This window comes from Notolepis coatsorum (genome assembly GCF_963971535.1).
Source record: "Notolepis coatsorum genome assembly, chromosome: 2".
In the NCBI taxonomy this organism is placed as follows: Eukaryota; Metazoa; Chordata; class Actinopteri; order Aulopiformes; family Paralepididae; genus Notolepis; species Notolepis coatsorum.
The window spans coordinates 184,971,668-184,996,808 of NC_140166.1; the positions used below are offsets into that span (position 1 = coordinate 184,971,668).

A 25,141-nucleotide genomic window follows, 5' to 3' on the forward strand; every position below is an offset into this window, starting at 1 on the left:
TATCTAGAAATATCTACAGCTAGAATTTTGGGTCTCAATGAATCCAAAATTACAATGTGGTTAGAAGTGGTGGAGAGAATAAAAGATAGCATATAATTGTAGTGCCTGGTTAGGAGCTAATGATAATGGATGGATTATCCAAGGGGGGGCCCGGGGGGGGGGGGGGGAGCGAGCGAGAGCATATGTGACTCGACGTGACCAAACCCGATTTGATCCGGTGAGAAACAAGTGCCAGAAAAGGAACAATTGTCTTGCTCTTCAGAAAATCGAAAAAAATCGAAATCTGTTTTTTTTTACATCTTTGAAATGTCAATAATGTGTTCTCTTATTTGCTCTTATTTTCAAACTTAAATACAACTTGTAAATGAGGTAATTATTGTTATATAGTTCGACAGTATTGTCTCTCAATACTGTGGAAAAACTACAGGTGAGGGGATTTACGTGTGGGTCTGTCAGCTTAACAGGTACTTAAGAGGTGTTGAAACACACACAGCCAAACGCTCTCCTTTCTTAGCAGGGAGAAGAACAATGTTTATACACTTTATCTTAATGTTATAAGTTATAGCAACGCAACAAACGCAGTGTCCTGTCCATATAAAAAAGATTAAAAAAAAACGCGAGTCCGCGCGGGTGTATTGTCATTAAATTAAACAACATTAAAACACATTTAGAATGTCACGAATTTGATGAGCGAACAAATTTACTTCGAGTGAATTTATTGCAACCTAATGGTATAAGAAGTAAATTCATTCAATAGGGAAACTCAAAGAAAATAACAAACAAGTTATTATTATTATAGGACGCGTTGGTTGTTGTTGTAGACGAACGCGCGCTGGCAATTCATTTGATGACAAGACAAACGTCTTTCTGGGTCTGCATCCCCTTAACAATTGTGTGTATTGAGCTGTACTGTATTATTGCAACTTGGCTTGAATCCGCAGCAATAAGCCAGATAAACAAAATTGTATTAACGCGCCTCGTTAAATCCTCCGCCGTTTCCTCTCTCTCAGTGCTCCACTGTCCGGCTGGCTGCTCTGCCTGTCTGTCTGGCTACTCTGATCCAATCACATTCAGCGTTTCTCCCCCCCACCCACAGTCTGCGAATCAGAGCAGAGTAGGGCGGGTTTTCACGGAATGGAAAGTCTCTTTGCTTGTGAAGAGTGGCAGAAACCTTTCACTACCACACTACAGAAGGTTAACCCTTTCACTGCCACACTACAGAAGGTTAACTTGATTGATTGATTGAAAACTTTATTAACAGATTGCAGAATGGGTACAATACAGTACAGCTCAATACACACAATTGTTAAGGGGATGCAGACCAGAGAAAGACTTTCATCTTGTTTACATCAGGATCCCCCATTTTCAATTCATCATAGAAAATAATGTTATGAATGCCCGAAAACATTTGTGATGTCACAGTATGATGTCATAATCAAACATTCTAGAACATTTGTGTATCTATTCAACAATTCTCTCACAGCTACAGAAGGTTAACCCTTTCACTGCCACACTACACAAGGTTAACCTTTAAATCTAAACATCTAAATGCTTATTGATGTAGCCTTTCCTTCAGCCAATACCTTGACCCCCAACATTACATGGCTTATGTGAGGCTTCCAACAAACCTTTCACTACCACACTACAGAAGGTTAACCCTTTCACTGCCACACTACAGAAGGTTAACTTGATTGATTGATTGAAAACTTTATTAACAGATTGCAGAATGGGTACAATACAGTACAGCTCAATACACACAATTGTTAAGGGGATGCAGACCAGAGAAAGACTTTCATCTTGTTTACATCAGGATCCCCCATTTTCAATTCATCATAGAAAATAATGTTATGAATGCCCGAAAACATTTGTGATGTCACAGTATGATGTCATAATCAAACATTCTAGAACATTTGTGTATCTATTCAACAATTATCTCACAGCTACAGAAGGTTAACCCTTTCACTGCCACACTACAGAAGGTTAACCTTTAAATCTAAACATCTAAATGCTTATTGATGTAGCCTTTCCTTCAGCCAATACCTTGACCCCCAACATTACATGGCTTATGTGAGGCTTCCAACAAACCTTTCACTACCACACTACATACGGTTAACCCTTTCACTACCACACTACAGAAGGTTAACCTTTCCTTATAATACATTTACATTTAGTAATTTAGCTTTTAGACTTACAAGGCAAATACTTCAACTGCCACAACAACTTGCCACAAGACAGAGTCATTGCCATAACAAAAGAGCCTGATGCAAGGTGTTAATGTCCCCAGAGAGAGGGGGGCCATGGAATACAATGCATTCTGGGTAGGGTTGTAGTTGATTAAATCACAGGTGTGAACCTCTCCACAAGTTCGAAGACCATTCATCTCTGAATGCGTTTACTGATATCTCCATGATTCATAGGATGTAGCTTGAAAAATATCCCACCAAAATGTTCAAGTGATGGCTTATTTTTAACACTTTGACTGCCTAAAAACGCTTTACAGCGTCATTGCTGGCGATGCTAAAGTTGCCGGGGGACGCTGTACAGCGTCCTTATATCAATATTTCAAAAATCTGCGATCTGATCCATAATGTCCCTCCGCTGGTCTGAGAACCACCAGCAGGACCCACTGAGCTCTCTGGCGGTTCAGGAGCGCCATCTGGTGGCCGATCGCGCAACCGCTTAACAGGAAGCACAGTGGAGGTTGTGCTACATGTCCGTATTGCTTCCGGCCACTCGGGATAGGTTCCGGCATTCTAGCTCGTCACTCTACATAGCGATCGATTGCCAATAACTCGATAAACAACATGATTTGGACGTATATACCATTATACAAGCTGGAGATGGACCGGGTAATAATATATCCCATAATGATAAAATTTCTACTCGACGATGATCGCCCAACGGCGCGCGGAGACTGGGGTGAGTTTCAGCGTGTAACGTTACCATCTTCGATACTAACTGCTTTTATCAACATTTGACCCACATTAGATGATTGGTATAACGCTGCCCACGGAATTATAAACGCCCCCTCGCCCATCCGGTCAACATCAGATGACGTGTAGTAACTTCTAGAAGTACGTCTAGTTGGAATTTTTTATATCGCGCTGATTGCCATCAAACTGTATTTCATCATCAATATAATGCATTTGGGGCTATATATCACGTTCTGGAGAAAGTTGCAGAAAGAGATGAAAACATACTTATACATTAGACCATACTTTACTATGAATATGTGAATGAAAAAGTTTAACGTTGCTACACAATGAACAATACATATAGGACTTTGAATGGGCCCTAATAATGGCAATGTAGCAATAGAATTTAAAAAGTTATAGCCCTGCAAAGAAGGGGACTTTCTCCATAGACAAATAGCGCTGGCAATCTATGGTATATCATTAATTTAACCCATGGCAGCCAAAGTGTTAAGGTATGAATCTGTACTTTCACAATATGTAAAAAAAAAAAATGAAGATCCCTCAACATGACCCTGAAGTCCATACCTGGTCACATATGTGTCACCTGGCAGCGCTAGTGACCACAACTCGGCCCGCCCCCTTCTCGGCTAGACGTTCTAGAGTTTTCTTTTTTTTGTATGTGTTTTTTTTTCTTCATATTATTATAAATTGAATGTATAAGTACTTGTTTACTATAAAAACGAACAGTTAGAATATCTAAAATAGTGTCAATCCTGTGTTTAAATTTAGGTTGTTCACAGACTTTATTTCAATGAAACGGGGGCGTAATTACTGTATTTGCATGTGAATCAAGCCCGCAGAGATTTACATTGGGGGAGTGTTTGAAGCGACGCACTGGCTGTCTGTTTACACTTTCAATGGGATTATCATCAGGTTGCACTCTGGATCAGAAAGAGATGAATGCATTGGATCTAATGAACGAGTACAGGAACTTTGTTAAACCAGTTGATTCAGTCTCTGCTCACCGGTGAAAACACCGCGCTATTCAACGGAATTAACTATGAGATCGGTTGAGATGCGTCTGCATGGGTAAGTTTAAGAATGTTTGTTTATGTTTACAGTAGCATGTTTACAATTCCGCATCTTTGATAAAACTACACCAAGTTTTTCTGCCGACCACAAGTCCAACCATGTCACGTTTATTGTGTTATTACTTATTACGACGAGCTCATGCTACATTAACGTTAGCGTTAGCTAGCTAGCTAGCCACACAGCCATGTAAGTTAAAGTTGCTAACGTTATATTGATAGCTATTGTTTCAGATAGCAAGGTGGAGAGCTACATAACATGCACAGTGTGTATGTGTAACTAGGAGGGATATGAGGACTGTGTGTATGTGTAACTAGGAGGGATATGAGGACAGTGTGTATGTGTCACTAGGAGGGATATGAGCACAGTGTGTATGTGTAACTAGGAGGGATATGAGGACAGTGTGTATGTGTAACTAGGAGGGATATGAGCACAGTGTGTATGTGTAACTAGGAGGGATATGAGGACAGTGTGTATGTGTAACTAGGAGGGATATGAGGACAGTGTGTATGTGTAACTAGGAGGGATATGAGGACTGTGTATGTGTAACTAGGAGGGATATGAGGACTGTGTGTATGTGTAACTAGGAGGGATATGAGGACAGTGTGTATGTGTCACTAGGAGGGATATGAGCACTGTGTGTGTGTGTGTGTGTAACTAGGAGGGATATGAGCACTGTGTGTGTGTGTGTGTGTGTGTGTGTAGTTTAAGATGCTGCATCACCTCTTAACCACTGAGGGACATGAGGACCGTGTGTGTGTGTGTGTGTGTGTGTGTGTGTGTGTGTGTAACTAGGAGGGATATGAGCACTGTGTGTGTGTAACTAGGAGGGATATGAGGACTGTGTGTATGTGTAACTGTGACACTGACATCCATCACTTCAATCATACATTATTTTATTATTTATGCATCAGAGAATGGCCCATGCCACTGAGTGAGGACTTTGTTGCTTTTTCTCGTTGTGACATAGATTTAACAATAATTCTGCTTGCAGCTTGATGTGTGTATGTGTAACTACCCCCCACCCCACCTCATACAATGTACAGTTTCTTCATCAAATACTCTCTTCTTCTTTTTTAACTCTTAGCATATCAGGTAAGTGTGTGTGTAAGCAGCTTGCAGAGCTACATAACATTAGGCCCATGCCACTGAGTGAGGACTTTGTTGCTTTTTCTCGTTGTGACAGATTTAACAATAATTCTGCTTGCAGCTTGATGTGTGTATGTGTAACTACCCCCCACCCCACCTCATACAATGTACAGTTTCTTCATCAAATACTCTCTTCTTCTTTTTTAACTCTTAGCATATCAGGTAAGTGTGTGTGTAAGCAGCTTGCAGAGCTACATAACATTAGGCCCATGCCACTGAGTGAGGACTTTGTTGCTTTTTCTCGTTGTGACATAGATTTAACAATAATTCTGGTGTCAAAGCAGCATGGGGGGGGGGGGGGGGGGTACATAGCTTCACAGTCCTATACAGTCCAGATAGGGGGTCCTGGAGAGACAGGGGTCCTGAGGAGAGAGAACTCTGATGGCAGCACTTAATTATGTTAATGTTATTCAGGTGAGGGGCGTTGCTGGAGGGGGTTTTGTTGACGCCCAGTTGAAACGGTCTGAAGTGTGAAAAGTAGCCTTCCTTTGAGAAGCCTTTTCACCCCTTAAGTATTCTAGAACACAGCCAGTTTTAGAAGTTATAATTGAGCACATCGTGTTCAAAACATTCTCAGATTTCAACATATGACACATCATTTGAAAGCTTAGATTCTGTACTTTAGCAATCTGGAATAATCTGAAAAATTGAAATGTAGAGATCTGGCACAAAGCGCTGTGAGGTGACACATATGTGTGTAGGGTATTAGATAGCAAGTATTAGGTGTATATCTTGTATAATACATTTATTTAAATGGTGATTTCATTGGTTGTGCACTGTTAATTAATGCTTGTATATCTAATTTTATGTTGTTATGTTTATGTGTTTGTTTAAAAAATAATAAAAAAATAAAATACAAAAAAAGCATTAACACAGACCAGAGATAAGTCGGGTTAACTCGTCATCGCTTGAGCGCCAAACCCGAGAAAAGTCTGGTTTTAATTATTTCTTTTATTCGCCATATCCATTAATAATTCCTCCATCCAGCCTGATGTTATCATTGGGAATGGCTCTGAGATCGCAAACGGCCAATACCGCCGCCTAATGCCTTGCGGACGCTATTGCACACCATTTGAAACGATGTGGTTTGTTTTCCGGGCAGAGCTGGTGCGGGCTGGTGGGGTCTAAATACTCCGGCAAGACAAGCGCTTATAGGGATGGCATCGACGAGGGTCCCCGCCCCCCCGTTCATGTGCAATGCTGGATAACGTTGGACACACGATCGCGATCAGTATTTGGAATGGCAATCAGATAATTGGATTATTCTTTTTGCAGTACATCATAGACAAGGTAAGGACTATATGTTATCAATCTTGCGTTGATCCGGAAAAAAATCAGTTTTTTGCATGTTGACCGGAAGAAACTCACTGACAATCGACAATGTTATTAGATCCATAGCTATAATATTTAATATAGTTTTAGCACTGCAAACACCGGAATATATCCCCATTGAACATTTTCTATGTTAGCATTGCATAGTATATGAGTCGTTCACTATACCAAGCCACATGTGGACCTGTTTCAGACTCCCAAGTTGAGATAGTACAATTCTATCATTTTTTTAAAAATTATATACAAAATAAATAAAAGGAAATGTTGGAACTCTTACCCGGGCATAACAAATTCTTTCTACTGCCATTCCTGTTGTCATGTCCACCTGGAAGACACCAGCAGATTTAAATCACTGATATACAAATAAAGTTATTATTATTATTATTATTATCTCAATGACCACATTGGAGCGAAGTGGTTCTATGATAAAACACGGTACCTCAAGGCCTCTGTCTATTGCCTCTTTCGCCAACCGCACAGCAACAGGTGCCTGAACAAGAGAAAGACACAACACATCAATGGATGCTTTAGAGTTTAAAGCAACTTTATTATCCCTGTGGGGGAGTTACTGTGATGGCTATATGACCTAACAGTAATACAGTTGGTAATAGGCCAAACATAATTATTATGTTACATAATATTATTTATTACCAGCAGTATTTAATGGTCTACAGTTTAATGGAATGCCCTGTCTAGATAGATACATATACTGGATTTCATGACAATGATGATGATGACGATGACAGTAGATGTCCTACCATGGCCACTGGCAATGGACAGGCCTAGTAGCCTCTGTTCTACTCGGCAGTGGTTTCCCCAAAGCCCCTCAAACACAAAGATCACCTTCTCTTCTCTGGCTTCCAGTTGACCTTAGTGCTGCTGTCTGACAGCTGAAGAGATGAGATGGGAGAGACAGCAGCTGTCGGTCCCCTGGAGTGTGTTGATCTATACGTTATCATACCCCCATTCCTGTCTTACTTTCATTCAATACTTGTCAATCACGCCATCAGTAACCACTATACTGTTTTTTGTTCGTTTGTTCATGTGTGTGTGTGTGTGCGCACACATGCATATGAATGCAATGTGTGTGTGTGTGTGTGCACGCATATGCAAGCAATGTGTGTACGTGCGTGTGTGTGCGTGCTGTGGTATTTGTGGTCCATTTCTCCACTTGGCTGCCACTCAGGCCCTGCTGACTGAGGGCATCTGAACTGGAGTGAGAGAAATATGGAACGACAGAGGCCTGGAGAGAGGAGAAGAGGGGAGAGGGAGAAGAGGAGAGGGAGGGTGGGAAGAAAATATAAAGGAAGGGGGGGGGCACGAGGGAAGGAGATTATAAGAGGAGAGGAGCAGAGTTGTGGTGGAGAGAGGCTGTGGGGGTGAGAGGAGAGTGGGTGAGGAGAGAGGCTGTGGGGTGAGAAGAGTGACTGGGGAGAGGAGAGAGGCTGTGGGGTGAGAGGAGAGAGACAGAGGAGAGAAAGGCTGTGGGGTGAGAGGAGAGAGACTGAGGTGAGGAGAGAGAGGCTGTGGGGTGAGAGGAGAGGACGCGTGCGTGTGTGTGTGTGTGCGTGTGTGTGTGTGTGTGTGTTCTAACCTGAGGCAGTATCTCCCTGGCCAGACTGAGTGCTGCTCTGTAGGCAGAGTCTCCCGCCTGGTTCTGTTCAGACGCTCTGTTCACCAACCCCAGCTCCAAAGCTGTCTGACCACACACACGCCTACCTGATAACACAGAGAGAGAGAGAGAGAGAGAGAGAGAGAGAGAGAGAGAGAGAGAGAGAGAGAGAGAGAGAGAGAGAGAGAGAGAGAGAGAGAGAGAGAGAGAGAGTGGAGGTAGAGAGGGAAGGGGACAGAGAGGGAGGAGTATAGAAAGAGAGAGTAAGGTAGAGAGAGAGGGTGGGGGGGGGGGGGGGGGGGGTAGAGATAGACAGAGAGGTAAACCGAGAGAGATAGGGGGTGGTGGTATTGAGACAGAAAGAGAATAAAGTAGAGAAAGGGGGGGGGGGTGGGGGACGCAGACACAAAGAGACCAAGTTATAAGATTAGATAAGGATACATATCATTAACACACAGATGATATAGCATAGCTACAGTAGTACATGTCAATGTTTCTAAACAAAGCCACATAACTGCACCTGTGAAAATGAGCTCCTTGGCCAGAGACACGCCAATGGACCTGGGTAGCCGCTGACTGCCCCCTACAGGACAAAACAGGTCAAGGTCAAATGACTGCTGCTCTCAGTACACATATGTACCGTTATGCATGGTGTGTGTGTGTGGGTGCGCGTGTGTGTGCGTCTTGAGTGTGTGTGTGTGCGCCTGTGCGTGTGTGCATGTGCGTCTGGGTGTGTGTGTGTGTCCGCGACCTGTGTGGTTCTTACCTGCCCCTGGGAGCAGCCCCCGTGTCGTCTCAATCAGTCCCATCTGTGCCGAATATGCTGAAAACACACACACACACACACACACACACACATGTAGGTGCGCACACCCAGAGGACAGTTGAAGGTCTGTGCTGCAGAGCGCCATTTGGCCATGAAGGGAGTAAAGGCTGACTGATGCCTCTGTCAGAGACACACAGACAAGACACCTGCTCACCTACTGTAGCACATCAGCTTCCAGCCAATCACTGAGCTGCCATGTCTAATTTAACCAATCGCATGAAGATTCAAGGTATGTGACCAACTGGGGGTCTGGCCCACCCAGCCAGGAATCATTAGTCCCTTGACACCCCAACACATTCTCTCAGCATTCATAATCCTACTACTGCAGCATGTACCGTATAACCACCAGGTATAATCATGAAGCAACGCTATTCAATACTTTTCAACTATAAACAGTAAGGACATACAGTACAGTAAAACCTCTCAAGAAGCACTTTTAGAGATGTGATTTCATGCAATGTTTTACATTTTGTTTATTTCTTTGGTTTGTCAGTCAGAGGGATACATTTTATGGTTCAGCACCTTGGAGAGCTAATTTTATGTTCCAGAAATTATTTTAAATATTTCTTGGGCTCTAAACAAGAGAACACAGCTTCCCTATGTGTAACTTTTGCCGGTGGACACGGTGGAGGTGTCGGAAACAAAATGCCACGTGGGGAAATGCCTTTTTTTGGCACCTGAATGTAAAATAAATGGGGTTTTCAGCATACCTGTCAACCCTCCAGTTTTTCCCGGGTTTCTCCTGTATTTTAACCTTCTTTCCCGCCGCCCTCCCGTTTAAATATTTTCCTGTATGTTTCCCGTATTTTGCCCTTCTTACAAAAAAGGCTTCATTATCCGCCGTGAAGACAGGTGGCAGCAGTGTAGATTAGCCTAGCACCGATTGCAACGAGAAAGGGGCAGAAGAAGACCAACAAGTTATTTGTTTTTACGGACATTTAGGATAATCACGCTGAATTATTTGCGGTACACACATTACAAAAACCTTTGTAAAACACACTTTCTGTGGAATCTTTATAGACTTTGTACCTGTATGACTATAAGACTTCAGGCTATGGGTCCGTTATATTTTCCAGCTCCTACCTCTCAGCTGGAACCCAAAAACAGGCATCTGGCAACAAGTCAATATAAAAGTAAGGAGCAAATATTTTATTTCAGTGTGTTCAAACCTCTGTTTCTCTATTACATTAGCACTCAAAAGTGATTTTTCATTATTGAGTAAGAGACTTCAGAATGTTACCTTTCAAAAGAGACCAGACTCATGCATGTGCTATACGTATAAAGTATAATAAATCGCAAATGACTTTAGGTATGCAATCGACAGGCGTTTTATGCTAAATGTGCCCACCTGTTAAGGGGTTAGAACGTTAGCTGTAACTTGACAGGAAGATTGGAAGAAGAAGGACTGCAGCGGCAAAAAGAGATCCAATCCTTGTTGCACTGATATATCAAAAAAAGGTGCTTGCCTAGTGGAGATTTAGGATTCACTATGTGTACCCTTGCCTATATGTAAGAGGTATGTGAAGACAAGGTGGGACATGGGGCGCTGGGAAATTTCGCTGGAAGATCTCCCTTATTTTCAAATCCCAATGTTGACAGCTATGGTTTTCAGCCACCATTCATTCACAGTTATACCTATAGTGGAAAGAATCTGCCACCATCGACAAGCTGGCCTGCTTATCCCAGCTTTGTCGGATTGTGAATGGGGACATTCCTAGCCCGAAATATGGGAACACAAAGATCCTGGAGGATATTCCCCTACTATGCCTGTACTGTGTCAGGCTGGTGCGAAACGCAGCCATTCTGCTGGCAGTGTATCCCCGGGGACCGTCTCTCCACACACAGGCAGCAGTACAAGGGTTGGGGGTGGTTGGGAATTCAATTCATTAACACAGGGTTCCCACAGATATTGCTAAATAAAATTAAAGGACTTAAGTACTTTTCTAAGCACTATTTTCCATTTTAACACATCCTGCGCCAAGAACGAGTTACGCCGTTTTTGCCCGCCATGCGTTGAACGCCAAGAACGACATACGCCGTTTTTGGGATCAATATTTCATTTTTTCGCCATGGCATTCTAATCTATCATATGCGTCAGGGCCTATAACTCTTGTTTTTGGAATTACTGCTATACTGTGTAAAAACTAGGGATAACCTTCGAATTTTTTTTTGGAATTCGAAGCTTCGGGGCCGAGATTCGATTTTAATTAGAAGCTTCGAAATAAAAATAAAAAATTGTAATAATACATGTAATAATATATATATATATATATTCATATTTTTTTATAATCGCATTTTATTTTCATATTCGAATCCCATGCCCATCGAACGAAGCTTCGAAGTATTTAAGACAGCCCTACTAAAAACATACTTATATTCTAGACCAGTGTTTCTCAACTGGTGGGTCGTGACCCAAAAATGGGTCGCGGGGCCATCTTGTGTGTAGATTTTTTATTTTATTTTTTTTATTTTTTTTGCACTACCTATCTTTGTGAAAGTGGCCTCCTCAGCTCTGGTCCAGCTGAAGACAAATCAGAGGAACAGATTGGACATTGAGCATGTTCAGATGCAACATCAGAGTTGCTTTGTCAGGAGCAAACAACATCCCCAGTTATCCCATTAGTTCCCTGGGATGTTAAGCTAAGAAGTCTGCTAAGAAGGATATATTATTTATTATTATTATTACCGGTATTATTATTTTATTTCATTGTGTTTTTAGCCCTAGTTGCACTTTTGTTGCAACCCCAGTTATCCCATTAGTTCCCCCAAACTTAGGTATGTTATGTTAAGCTAAGAAATCTGCTAAGAAGCATATTATTTATTATTATTTTATTTCATTGGGTTTTTAGCCCTAGTTGCACTTTTGTTGCAACCCCAGTTATCCCATTAGTTCCCCCAAACGTACTGTATGTCTGTTATGTTAAGCTAAGAAGTCTGCTAAGAAGCATAATTATTTATTATTTATTATTATTATTATTATTATTATTATTATTATTATTATTATTATTATTATTATTATTATTTTATTTCATTGGGTTTTTAGCCCTAGTTGCACTTTTGTTGCAACCCCAGTTATCCCATTAGTTCCCCCAAACTTAGGTCTGTTATGTTAAGCTAAGAAATCTGCTAAGCATAATTATTTATTATTATTTGATTTCATTGGGTTTTTAGCAATAGTTGCACTTTTGTTGCACTTTTTTGTGTTTATTTCATGTTTTGAAAGATTGCGTATTACTGATTTTTTTTTATACATAAATCATAGTGGTTAAAAATTTTGGGTCACGACATAACCCATTCTTCGCCAGGCATTGTACCCTTCTTATACCATCCTCTGCCAGCTCTATTTGTCTATGGAGATGTTCACCTACTTTGCAGGGCTATAACTTTTTAAATTGTATTGCTAAATTGACATTACTATGGCCCATTCAACATCAATTATCTATCGTTCAGTATGTGGGAACTAGGGCTGCAACGATTAGTCGACATAATCGACGACATCGATTATAAAAAGTCGTCAACGAGGAATTGTTGCGTCGATTAGTCATAAAAAAATATAAATAAAATTATACTTTTTTTTTTTTCACTACCTATCTTTGTGAAAGTGGCTTTTCAGCTCTGGTCCAGCCAGCTGAAGACTTCTTAGCTTAACATAACAGACCGACAGTAAGTTTGGGGGAACTAATGGGATAACTGGGGATGTTGTTTGGTCCTGACAAGTCTCAAAGCAACTCTGAGGTCATGCTCAATGTCCAATCTGTTCCTCTGCTCTGTCTTCAGCTGGACCAGAGCTGAGAAGCCACTTTCACAAAGATAGGTAGTGCAAAAAAAAATATATATATATATATATATATATATATATATATATTATTTTTATTTTTATTTCTTTTATTATATAATTGTTTTTCGATTAGTCAACTAATCGAAAAAATAATCGACAGATTAGTCGACTACCAAAATAGTCATTAGTTGCAGCCCTAGTGGGAACGTTATACTTTTTCATTCACACATTCATACAAAAATACGGTCTAGAGTATGAATATGTTTTTATCGTTTTCTGCAGTATTTCATAGAACGTGAGTTATAGCCATTTATGCATATATTAGATAATCAAATGCAGTTTGATAGCGATTGACGTCAGATTAAAAATGTCAATTGTACAAGGTCCTAAACGTCATGACTCATCATCTGCTGGTGACCGGAGGGGCGGGGGGGGGGGGGTCGTTTATAATGCAATGACCGACGTTAAATGATTCATGTCGTATGGGTGATATATAGATCATAGCAGTTTGTATGGATAATAATAATCAAAAATGCTGAAACTCACCGCAGCTTCCTCGTAGCGATGGGGGATGATACTGGAGCAAAAAGATCGCTATTATGGGATGTTGATCTATGCGCTCCATTTCCAGGTTGTATAATACCATATATGTCCAAATAATGTTGTTTATCGAGTTATGGCAACGGATCGATTATCCAGTGTGTCCAGATGGAGTCCCGCGAGCGTTAGCGAGTGGCGGACGGAATAGGGGTGACACCAAGCACTTCCGGCCCCACTTCCGGTTTGGCAACTCGCCAATCGGCCACCAGGTGGCGGTATTGAAGTGCTGGAGAGTTGAGTGGAGATCTACAGCACCAGTCATGACTCCGTGGGTGAAATGTGAATACCATGACGAAAATTAGAAATATTGATCTCGATGACGGCGTAATCCGTCATTGGCAGATTAAGCATGGCGAGGAATGACGTCTTAATCCGTCAATGGCGGAGAATGGGTTAATGACTAAGGAAAATGTTGGGTCCCGAGGCTAGACCAGTTGAGAACCACTGTTCTAGACGGTATTAACTAGGGATGGGTACCGAATTCGGTACTTTTGAGGTACGGAACCGAAACACGTCGGTACTACCGAGTATCGATTCAAGTGAGATACCGGAGAAAAAAATTTAAATAAAAAATGTACCTTTTTTCTTTTCATGTCAACGTTCACACGCACAATATATGCTTACCTAGGATTTGACTTGATTCAACAACAAAGCAGTCGGGGCAATGGCAAGCCGAAAACTGTCGAAATTGTAGTTATTTGAAGTTTGGATTTTTTTCTTCACAACTGAGGTAGGTAAATTGAATTTTTTGAGACTAAAGTACCGAAAAAAGGTACCGTTGGGTACCGGTATCGATTCACAGGTACCGGTACTGTATCGGTTCAAATGTGAAAGGTACCCATCCCTAGTATTAACACAACAATGTATGAATGAAAAAATATAACGTTCCCACATCCTGAACGATAGATAATCGATGTTGAATGGGCCATAGTAATGTCAATATAGCAATAACATTTAAAAAGTTATAGCCCTGGCCTGCAAAGAAGGTAAACATCTCCATAGGCTTTCAACAGTGGCAGACTGGGTATATTGATGGATATAACCCATGGCGCCCAGTGTGTTAAAAGGGCATTTAAAATTATACAATTCAATTGTTTTTATTGAAAAGAAAATCGGATCCAATATTTATGGCTTAAAAAACAATTTCCGACAATTAGTTACACTTTAGATTAAAAAACTATATTTCTTCATTCAGAACTATTTTATCATGGATGAACAAAACTTTCAATGCAAATGGTTGATTTGAATTTCAATGACTTTTTAAGCACCTTGTTAAAAAATTTACTGTTTAAGGAAATCCAGGCCTTGACTTTTTTTTGTAAAAAATCAAGCACTTTAAGCACTTCAATGACCTTGTGCGAACCCCGTTAACATTTCCTGATGCTTGTAAATATTTTTACTCAAGTCAGAAATATATAGCCCCGGAAGCCGGATGTTGCTGCCGCTGATGGGTCTTGAGATCACCTGGAGGAGGGGAAGGCTGCGTTCTAAGGCCATGGTTACACTGGGGTTTTTGTTTTTGTTGCTGAATGATTACGTTTGCATGTCCAAGTTAACACTTTGCCGCCCAAGCACGAGTTAACTCGTGTTTCGATTCCACCCGTTGAGGACCAGAGCCACGAGTTAACTCGTGGCAAGTTGTTATTGTTTTATTCCATATTAATAAACGGATCAAGGTCCCCAATCGGCTCTGCAGATTTACCCGCCAGATTTAAATCGGCAACATGCAATACCGGCCAGATCCTCTTAGGGGCGCCATTGCTCCACTGCAGTATCATTGAGGTCGAATGGGGGAAAAACATTTTTACTGTCTGGGGCGTTTCATATGAGCCTCGATCCCAGCCGAACATACTCCATCTTTGATCACGTTACCGAACGCAGATTTCAGCCTGGAATAATGAGATTTATGATCAGCCAATGGACATATCGATCTACCAGATTCCGATGACTAATGACGAAATGCTGCCGGCGATCACATGGGTAGGATACTATTCCCCCAAATTACAGCTGGATTGGACATTGTTGTAACACGCAAATGATCGATCAGTGAAAATGGCTACTTGAACGCACACTGTATTGCTAATCAATAATACTGATCGGCGTCCCCCGCCGCCCCCATTTCATCCATAGATGCTCTGTAATAGTCCGGATGCTACGCAGTTTGTTTTATTTCATTCGTATATATACAACAGAAATAGCGTTTGATATAACGTGACTAGCCTTTATAGCCTCATATCCCAGAAAAAAGACGAGGCGAAAACTGCGATAAACCTTATATTCACGGCGCTATAAAATGACAACCAACCAATGGATTTTTCTTTAAGCCATTATGAAGGCACGGTTTATGCACTCAAGTGACAATGAGAATGGACAGATAGCAATACTATAAAGTATATATATAGCTGTTAGAAAGTACATCGGTTTGTTGACAAAGCTCGGTCCTCTGGACTATAAATCGCAGCAGGACTCTGGTCGCCAAAGTGTTAAAAAGATACGCAGTTTTGGCAGGAAAACACGTTCCCCTAGCGGGAACGCTGAAAAGGTGTTTTCGTTTTGGAAACTCGCCGACAATGGTGCCATGTAATCTGCGCGAGCCGGATACGGAGCCGTTCTGCCCAATGCCCATGCGCAGTAGAGACCTGCACGGTTAGTTCCAGTGTTTACAGCAGAGCTGTCCCAAGTAGCTGCAGCTACTAGCTAAGCGTCTCTGAGCAGGAGCAGGCTCCCCTCATTCAGGGTTTTGAGGTGGACGGGCAAAGGTCACTCACCAGCTGTGCGGAGGTCACATGCCAAGGCCAGCTCCAGTCCCCCTCCAAGGGCAAAGCCGTCCACTGCCGCTATGGTTGGCATGGGCAACGACGCTGTTGTGGGAGCACAGCAACCAAACAAACATACAAAGAACACACACACATACAAAAGAAAACACTGTACTGACTCAGTAAATACAGTCTCTTCAGTCTGTCTGGGATGTGACATTTCAAAAGGGACTGTGGAGAGGTTTGTAAGGTCGCTTTCACATATAGTTTTGGTGGACTCTGTGCGGTTCTGGTGGTGAAGTTGCAACATTGTTGCATTCATCATTTGGTTCGTCTGCATTCACATAGCAATTTGTCAAGCGCAACGAACTTTCTGAACAATGTCACGCGGTCGAAAAGGGCGCTCGTCCATTGGACACAATGGAGAGTGGAAATCCCTCCCCTTCAGAAAGTGAAATGCGGAAATACACAAACTGCGTAGCCGTGAGCAGGCGTGATAGTAGCAGAGGCGTGGCTGATAGAGTGGAAATGTGTGTGTGTGTGGCTGCGAGCCCGTGTGTGCGCGCACGCGCACGTGTGTGTGTGTGTGTGTCTGTGTGTGTGGACTGCGAGCCATGTCTGACTCCAGATCAGCGGATCACCCAAGTCTGTCCACGAGACATGTTTACACAGTGTGCTTGTAATGCCGCGCTCCGTGTGTGTGTGTATCTGTGGCTGTTTGCCTACGTTTTTGACACAACAAGTCAATGGTGAATATGTTCGGGTGATGCTGTAGCACACACACTGTGAGGCCTGAGTTGATCCGTGAAGAGTTTCTAATTTAATTGAATTTAGGCAGGGCCACGGTATTAATAATAAGCCGTGTTTTTTTCTTTCTTCTTCTGAGTGAGAGTCAGTATGGATTTCGGTCCAATAGATCCACTGCTTCAGCTGTGACAGACATAGTGGAGGACATAGCAACAGCTACCTACGTTTTCAGGCGGACCAGAGTTCGCGTGTTTGGTCCGCGGACCGAATTCGATGCGCATTCACACAAACCCGAAAAACCGAACTATCGAATTCTGGTCCGATAGTCCGGACCAAACAGCCCCTGTGTGAAAGCGACCTAAAACATAAACTCTACTCTGAGTATGACTATGAAAGAAAGAGAGACCGAGAGGGAGAAAGAGCTGAGAGAGAGAAGGAGAGAGATGAGATGGAGAAGAAGAGAGATGAGAGGGAGAAAGAGAGAGATGAGAGGAGAGATATGTGAGGGAGAAAGAGAGAGAAGGAGAGTTATGCAAGGGAAAGAGACGAGATGGAGAAAGATAGATGAGATGGAGAATGAGAGAGAGATGAGAGGGAGAAAGAGAGAGGGAGAGATGAGAGGGAGAAGGAGATATGTGAGGGAGAAAGAGAGATGAGGGAGAAGGAGAGATGAGATTGAGGAGAAAGAGATGGAGAATGAGATATGAGAGGGAGAAGGAGAGAGATGAGGAAGAAGGAGAGAGATGAGAGGGAGGAGAGAGATGAGAGAGGAGAGATATGTGAGGGAGAAAGAGAGAGATGAGATGGAGAAAGAGAGAGGAGATATGCGAGGGAAAGAGATGAGATGGAGAAAGAGAGATGAGATGGAGAATGAGAGAGGAGAGAGATGAGAGATGAGAGGGAGAAGGAGATATGTGAGGCAGAAAGAGAGATGAGAGGGAGAAAGAGAGATGAGAGGGAGAAGGAGAGATGAGATGAGAAGGAGAGATGAGAATGAGATATGAGAGGGAGAATGAGATACGAGAGGGAGAATGAGATATGAGAGGGAGAAGGAGAGAGATGAGAGGGAGAAGGAGAGAGATGAGATGGAGAAGAAGAGAGATGAGAGAATGAGAGATATGAGAGAGAAGGAGAGATGAGATGGGGAAAGAGATGAGATTCATTAATCATTTTATTTTATTTCGTACATGGGGGTACAGTTAATCTTTGCACAATATCACCAACATCTTTTTTTTTAACATGATACACCCATGGTCGAAAAGGAGCAGGATGAAGAAAACGTATGTTTCCTGCCCCCTTCCAAACTTCATATTTATTTTAACATAATGGTCAGCTCAAGTGCACCTTACAGCTTCATACCATATAATAATAATAATATAATAATAATCATTACCATAACTATGATAACAATAATAATGATAATATGACTATGAATAATGATAACAATTATATTGATATAGCTACCAATAAACAAACAAACAAACAAAAAACTGCGTCACGAACCTCAGATGCATGGAAAAGAGAAAAAAAAACAAAAAATAAATAAAATCAGATACAGATAAATGTATACCTGCTGTTCATATGTTCTCATTGTTCTGTCTTTAACACTTTGAATGCCCAGCAGGGGGCGCACATTTAGTGCTTGAATGCCCACATCCACTTCAATGTTAGCATTAATATCGCCTAATCTATGTTTTAAATTATGGCTATGTGTCTAATCTGCCCGTCGCATTATCAATGACCTATTTCCAGTCAACATTGTCGAAGCAGATTGTTTTTTTATCGGTTCATTTCCGTTTCATAGCATTTAGAAAAACCCTTGTTTTCACGAAAAAAAAAGAGGATTCCATGATAATCGCCCCGTACTGTAATATTCTAGAACGTTGTCATTTGTCGGCCTATTTATGAATCGTTTTCAAATAAACGCTAGATTATCGATAGTATATGTGTATGTGTGCACGCTAGTGCCGCACGCTGAAAATCGATTCTCTCAGTTCCTGATCGCTCTTAAGTGGTCTGCACACGGCGGGCGACAGACGTCGCTCGCCTGTCGCTCAATGACAATCGCTTAGCCCCCCACACCAGAGGCGACCGTTCTCAGGTATAATAAGCTATGTGTCGCTCTGTTTAGCTGGGGGTGTTTCCCCCCGGGAGATATAGGAGGGCGGACCGGACCGCCGGGACCGGAGTCCCGGACGTTACGTTAGGTTGTTGTGAAGCGGGTTAGCAGTAGCTGTGTTGTGCAGTACGAGAGAGTATTAACCTGTAAAACCCATATTGAGCTGGAATTAAACCACCATATACGAATACAACCTCCTCATTCTTCCTGACATTACTATGCATGCTTGATCGCTACGATACGTTCATTACCAACGATTGGACAAGTATTGTTATGCAGCTGCTGAGAGAGTGTTTTTTTCACGGAAGACGCAAACTGTTTTGTTCTCAACCATAATTTTCTTTGGACAATAAACCTTACAAACTACATCAGCTGCAGCCTGGACATTAAACTCTGTCAACATCCACAACTTCTTTTGTTACCCGAGTATAAAAACACTAGTAGGTGCATCGTGCATCGCATTGTTCATTTATTAGTTAATGACAAGCGGCCACTACAGCTTCTCAAACTAACGTTATTTATTTAAATTGTTCCCGTTAATAATAATGAACATAAGTAGCATGGTAATAATACGGAGGTTATTGATCAATGAATGTATTGAATGATACATTAATGCCGGTGTACAAATGATACACCAGTAGAACTGTTCTGCATTACTTCTACTGTAGAAGTCATGTTATTTCCTCATTGTCCTGCCTGCCGTCGCCTCCAAAAATAGGATTGAGGCGATTTTGAGCGAGGCGACAGAAATAGCTGCGCGACCGTCGCTTCAGAATCTCCTGCCGTGTGGGTTCTCTCATTCATAACAATGAAGGCGATACAATTCTGTCTGTCGGCTCGCTAAAAAAATCGGTCGCCTGGCTAAAATCGCTTGTCAAACAGCCATATCACAAAAAAAAGAAAAAGCTTATATCTCCGTGAAAACGGGTCTGATTATCCTAAGACTGGTAACATAGATTCCTTACCTGAGATCAGATGGTATCCAAATGGATTATTCCAATTCCTGATCGCCATTCGAAAAAATCTGCTGCTGCTCTGAGGGTCCAGCATGAAGCTGATCGACCCCGGTTACATGAGTGAGAAGTCAAATGTGGAGTCCGGGTTTTTTGTTCTCATTAATTTTCATTGAGTCCAATCCAAAAGGGTGAATTACCATCTGGGAGACGATAGGGGCGCTTTTTTCACATCTGAGCGCCTGGGGTGGCTGATTTTCCAACGGTAGACTCGGTTGATGAAATATGAATTCAGATCGCTAATAAAAAAAATAAAAGGAATATTCTCGTTATGGGCATTCGCGGGGGGTAAACCCGAGAAAACTCGGGTTGGGCATCCAAAGTGTTAAAAGTATTTTTTAGTTGGAAAATATTTTTACAGTACTTCAACTCATTATAAAGAGAATTCCAGAGTTTGACTCCCACCACTGATATACACATCTGTTTCAGGGTTGTCCGTGCACACTGATGTTTAAAATGACCTTCCCTTCTATGCTCTCCATTTTGTGATATGAGGACAAACCTGTTTTGTAGATTGGCTGGTAATCAGGCATGCAGTCGTGCACAAACGCGGTTAAACGCCGTTTAGGTATGTCACTGAGGCAGAAGTGCGCACGGATGTGCACGCGCGCACACAAAGTTCACAATTGTCACTGGACTCGTCGCGCCGGCCGGCACTTATCACCTAGACTTTGCATAATAATAGGATACCGATAGCATAACAACGGACTCCTCTCCTCCACTACCGCCTCTCCACCAGCGTCAATGAGTCCTCGGAGCAGCCGCCCAGCTCCGACGGGGAGTCGCTGAAGGAAACTGTCCTTCTGTAAACTAACTCTAAGTTACATTGTTAATTTAGTTTGCATTTACTTTTCTAGTTTAAGTTAATTCAATTAAAGAAATTGTAACTACAATTACATTTAAAACATTTATGCATAATAATCATCTGTTCTGTGCGCAACCGAGGGAACATGTATGCGCGTGCGTGCATGTGGCGTTTGGGCATTTCCCATACTACGACTGCACCACTGCTGGTAATGCTTTACTTTTGGCCTTGTACATATGTAACTACTAATGTCTGTAACTTAACTAGCTCTTGTAATTTCAATAATCCAGAATTAATAAATAATATGTTAGTGTGTTCTCGATAGTCTGCTTTACAAATAATCCTAATAGCTCTCTTCTGTAGGAGATACTTGGTTTTATATTACTCTTATAGGTGTTACCCCATACTTCCACACAGTAATTAAGATAAGGCAATATGAGTGCACAGTACAATGTTCGCATTGCTTTGTTATCGAATACATATTTAACTTTATTCACAATAAAAATACTCTTAGTAATTTTTTTCCTTACATGTGCAATATGAGGTTTCCAGGTCAAACCTTCATCCAGCAATACTCCCAAAAAACGCAGTTCTGTAACCCTTTCAATATTAACTCCATCTATTGACAATACAACATTTTCCTCTTTTTTTCTCTTGCTAAAGATCATAAACTTTGTTTTTTTCACATTTAATGATAGTTCATTTTCCTTAAACCATTTCTTGAATGTATCCATTTCCTGCATGATAATGCTTGCTAAAGCTTTTAAATCATATCCTCAGCTGTAAAAATGTGTGTCGTCCGCAAATAATACACATTTCAATAGTTGTGACACTTCACATATGTCATTGATATATAAAATAAACAGTTTAGGTCCTAAAACTGAACCTTGTGGAATTCCATATTCAATGTTCATATGTTCAGATACGTTTCCAGCTAAGTTCACAAACTGTTGCCTGTTATCCAAGTAACTTTTTAGCCAGTCTAGCTCTATTCCTCTCACCCCATATGAGTGAAGCTTTGACAATAGTATGGAATGGTCTATCGTATCGAAAGCTTTCTTGAGATCAATAAACACCCCTATAGTGAACATTTTGTTATCCATAGCTGTTGCTATGTCCTCCACTATGTCTGTCACAGCTGAAGCAGTGGATCTATTGGACCGAAATCCATACTGACTCTCACTCAGTAACATATTATTTTCAATGAACTGGTCTAATTTATCTACAAATAGCTTTTCAAGTATTTTGGAGAATTGTGACAGTAGTGACACAGACAGATGGAGAAAGAGAGAGAGAAGGAGATATATGAGGGAGAAAGTGAGAGATGAGATGGAGAAAGAGAGAGATGAGAGGGAGAAAGAGATGAGAGGGAGAGAGGGAGAAAGAGATGAGAAATATGAGAGGGAGAAAGATGAGAGGGAGAAGGAGAGATGAGAGGGAGAAAGAGAGATGAGAGGGATAGAGATAAAGAGATGAGAGGGAGAAAGAGATGAGAGTGAGAAAGATAGAGAGGGATGGGGGAGAGAGCAGTGAAGTGCAGCATGAAACCCTTGGGCTGTAGACCCCCTGCTGACACACAAACAAGACCTTACCGATCTGAGTCATGAGTGATCGCAGGCCGTGAACAAACAGATCAGAGTATGCATCATTCATCTGAGCTCTTTCTTTCAGATCAGCACCTACATCAGAACAAAGACCATAACATGTCTTACACACACCTTCGTCTTTACAAAAACACGTCATTGTAGACAATTGTGTCCATTTCAGGAGGAAGCACACCTAACTAACACACCTGCACAGAAGACCCCTGGAACCAGACTCCTGAAGACCACCACACGCACGACTGAGTCCTGGGACAGACTGGATACCACCGCCTTCATCTACACACAGGACAGAGGTTTTAAACACAGTACGGGGGGGGTTGAGGGTGACAGGCTGCATTGTGTGCGTGTGTGTGTGTGTGTGTGTGGTGGGTGGTGGGTGAGAGATAGGTGCAGAAACACTGCTCAGCTTACCTGTGATACAAACACATGTCCCAGAGCATTCCTTGTCTTGTGATGACACATCAATACCTCTGCTATCCCTGAGAAAGAGGGAGGGGAGAGAGATAGATATAGAGGGAGAATGAGAGAGAGGGGGGGGAGAAAGAGAGGGAGAGAGAGATAACTATTCACACACTGCCTACTGACACACAGGCTGCACAATATAGCAATATTATCGTCTACCGGAGTGGTTTTCATGTCAAGGACCCTGGATATTTACACAAATTACCATTTGATAATATGTTGTCCTAGATTCGCCATCTGATGAGATTTGATCTTTTTGCTATGTTTTAGTAAACTATAATTGTTGAGTGCAGAGAGTGATTCTGTACATTCTGTCACAGTGATAACCTTTTCTTGTGAATGAAATAGTAGTGAAATTAAACTATTCTTCACTTCGCTGGTAAGCCATCCCCGAAACAACTTGGTCATGTGAGTGTGATGTAATGTGGGTTCTTCTTGTTAAACTGTGATTTCTGATGTTGTGAAACTGTGATTGTGAATTTGTGTTATGACACAAGTTTGTTGGGAGACTGTAGCATTTTATATGACCATGCAGTCCAATGTGATGACACTATATCTATATGTGATTGTCAATACCTAAGCCAATATATTTGATGTACAGTAGGAGGCTATATCAAATAAATTCTATCTGATTATCATATTTCCCCCTATATATATACAACAAATTAAATAAAAAATATATCTAACCCTAACTAACCTTACTGTTGTCATGCACTTGTCCTAATAAACTAACCTACACTGTAGCACTCAACACTTGATGAACATTGTTACTCAGCTGATAGAGTTGTGCCCTTCCTGATGACTTGTCGTACAGAACTTGTAAGTCGCTTTGGATAAAAGCGTCAGCTAAATGACTAAATGTAAAATGTAATGTAATGTATATGTCCCAGCCCTACGATGGGCTATGTTATATACAGGCACATGTGTTGTTGTCACCATCTACATGGGTAAATAAACAGGTTACTTCAGTGTTAGTTACACAATAAGTATTGTCTGCACAGAAAAGTGGCTATCAAAGGTTTCATGTCTGATTGTTCATCGACATGCAAGAAGGCTTCCCTAGCTACCATTACAATTAATTAAACTGCTTTGCGATTCTAATGCGTTTGGCTACCTTAATTAAACGAGAACGCTACAGTATATATTCAGCTTTGTCAAAACATCAGTTTATAGGCACAACAGTACACACACACACACTCACTCGCGCACACACACACGCGGTGCGTTTGTCACTTCGGTTGTGTGTGCTTGGTGAATAATGATTGACTGCGACTTATTTAAAAGGCTCCGTACCATGGTCATCTCCTTCCAATCGCTTTAGGTCCACTTCTACAGTAGCTGCCGTCTCTGTATGTTGCCTACGGATTTGTGTGCGGGTGTATCCCGTCAGAGGGCGATCGCAAACGGACAGCGGTTCCTCTCCGACACGGGTAATCGAACCATGGGCTCCACCGAGTGTGCCCGGCAGAATTGTGCGCAACCCTAAACACCGTCTCGCCGCCAGTCTGCAGAGAAAACTCATGCTGATTATTTTCTTTTAGACTCTCAAAACGAAAAAAGTGTCAATGACTCCAATAATAGGGTCGAGATTATATATATATGGGGTCGAGGTCCAAGGAAGTTTCCGAGCGTGATTTCGAAACCTAGCCGCATTTAACGACAGTCTACGTCTACTTCCTCATGGAAGGGGAGGGGCTTGCCTGCACATGTCAACACTGACGAAGCAAAATACTGTACAATAAGCAACTTGGGCAATTTGGCCTGTTTTTCAGTTTTTTTTTTTCATTCATTTTATTTTGTTTCGTACATGGGGGTACAGTTAATCTTTGCACAATATCACCAACATATTTTTATTTTATTTTTTTAACATGATACAGAGCATGAGGTGAGGCGGACCTTTAAAAAAGTTAATATCAGGAAGGCAGCAGGTCCGGACGGCATCCCCGGCCGCGTCCTAAAAGTCTGTGCCGACCAACTGGCCCCAGTATTCACTGACATATTTAACCTGTCCACAGGCTGTCATCCCCACCTGCCTGAAGAAGTCCACTATTATCCCTGTACCCAAAAAATCCAAGCCTGCTTGCCTCAACGACTACCGCCCTGTAGCTCTCACCTCCATAGCCATGAAGTGCTTTGAGAAGCTAGTAAAGGGCTACATCTGCTCCTCCCTCCCCATCAACATGGACCCCCTGCAATTTGCATACCGCCCCAACAGGTCCACGGAGGACGCCATAGCCCATGTGCTGCACACAGCAGCATCACACCTGGACAAGAGGCAGGGGAACTATGTGAGAATGCTATTCATCGACTACAGCTCGGCATTCAATACCATAG

At 41.9% G+C, this 25,141-nt stretch overlaps 1 protein-coding gene across 2 annotated transcripts in view; it reads right to left on the minus strand.

Annotated features, from left to right (window-relative positions):
- Positions 1–24,464, minus strand: part of echdc2 (enoyl CoA hydratase domain containing 2) — a 36,643-nt gene extending 12,179 nt beyond the window's left edge. The window contains exons 1-10 of one of the 2 annotated variants that reach the window (XM_084308744.1): positions 24,101–24,464; positions 22,757–22,824; positions 22,534–22,621; positions 22,334–22,420; positions 16,070–16,162; positions 8,864–8,920; positions 8,618–8,680; positions 8,080–8,204; positions 6,925–6,975; positions 6,763–6,810 (exon numbers count right to left, since the gene is read on the minus strand). In XM_084308744.1, coding sequence (XP_084164870.1) covers positions 6,763–6,810; positions 6,925–6,975; positions 8,080–8,204; positions 8,618–8,680; positions 8,864–8,920; positions 16,070–16,162; positions 22,334–22,420; positions 22,534–22,621; positions 22,757–22,824; positions 24,101–24,329 — 909 coding nt within the window. In that variant the 5' untranslated portion in view covers positions 24,330–24,464. The remainder of the gene's footprint in view (positions 1–6,762; positions 6,811–6,924; positions 6,976–8,079; positions 8,205–8,617; positions 8,681–8,863; positions 8,921–16,069; positions 16,163–22,333; positions 22,421–22,533; positions 22,622–22,756; positions 22,825–24,100) is intronic. The other variant, XM_084308745.1, reaches the window with a different exon arrangement.
- Positions 24,465–25,141: the final 677 nt, after the last annotated feature.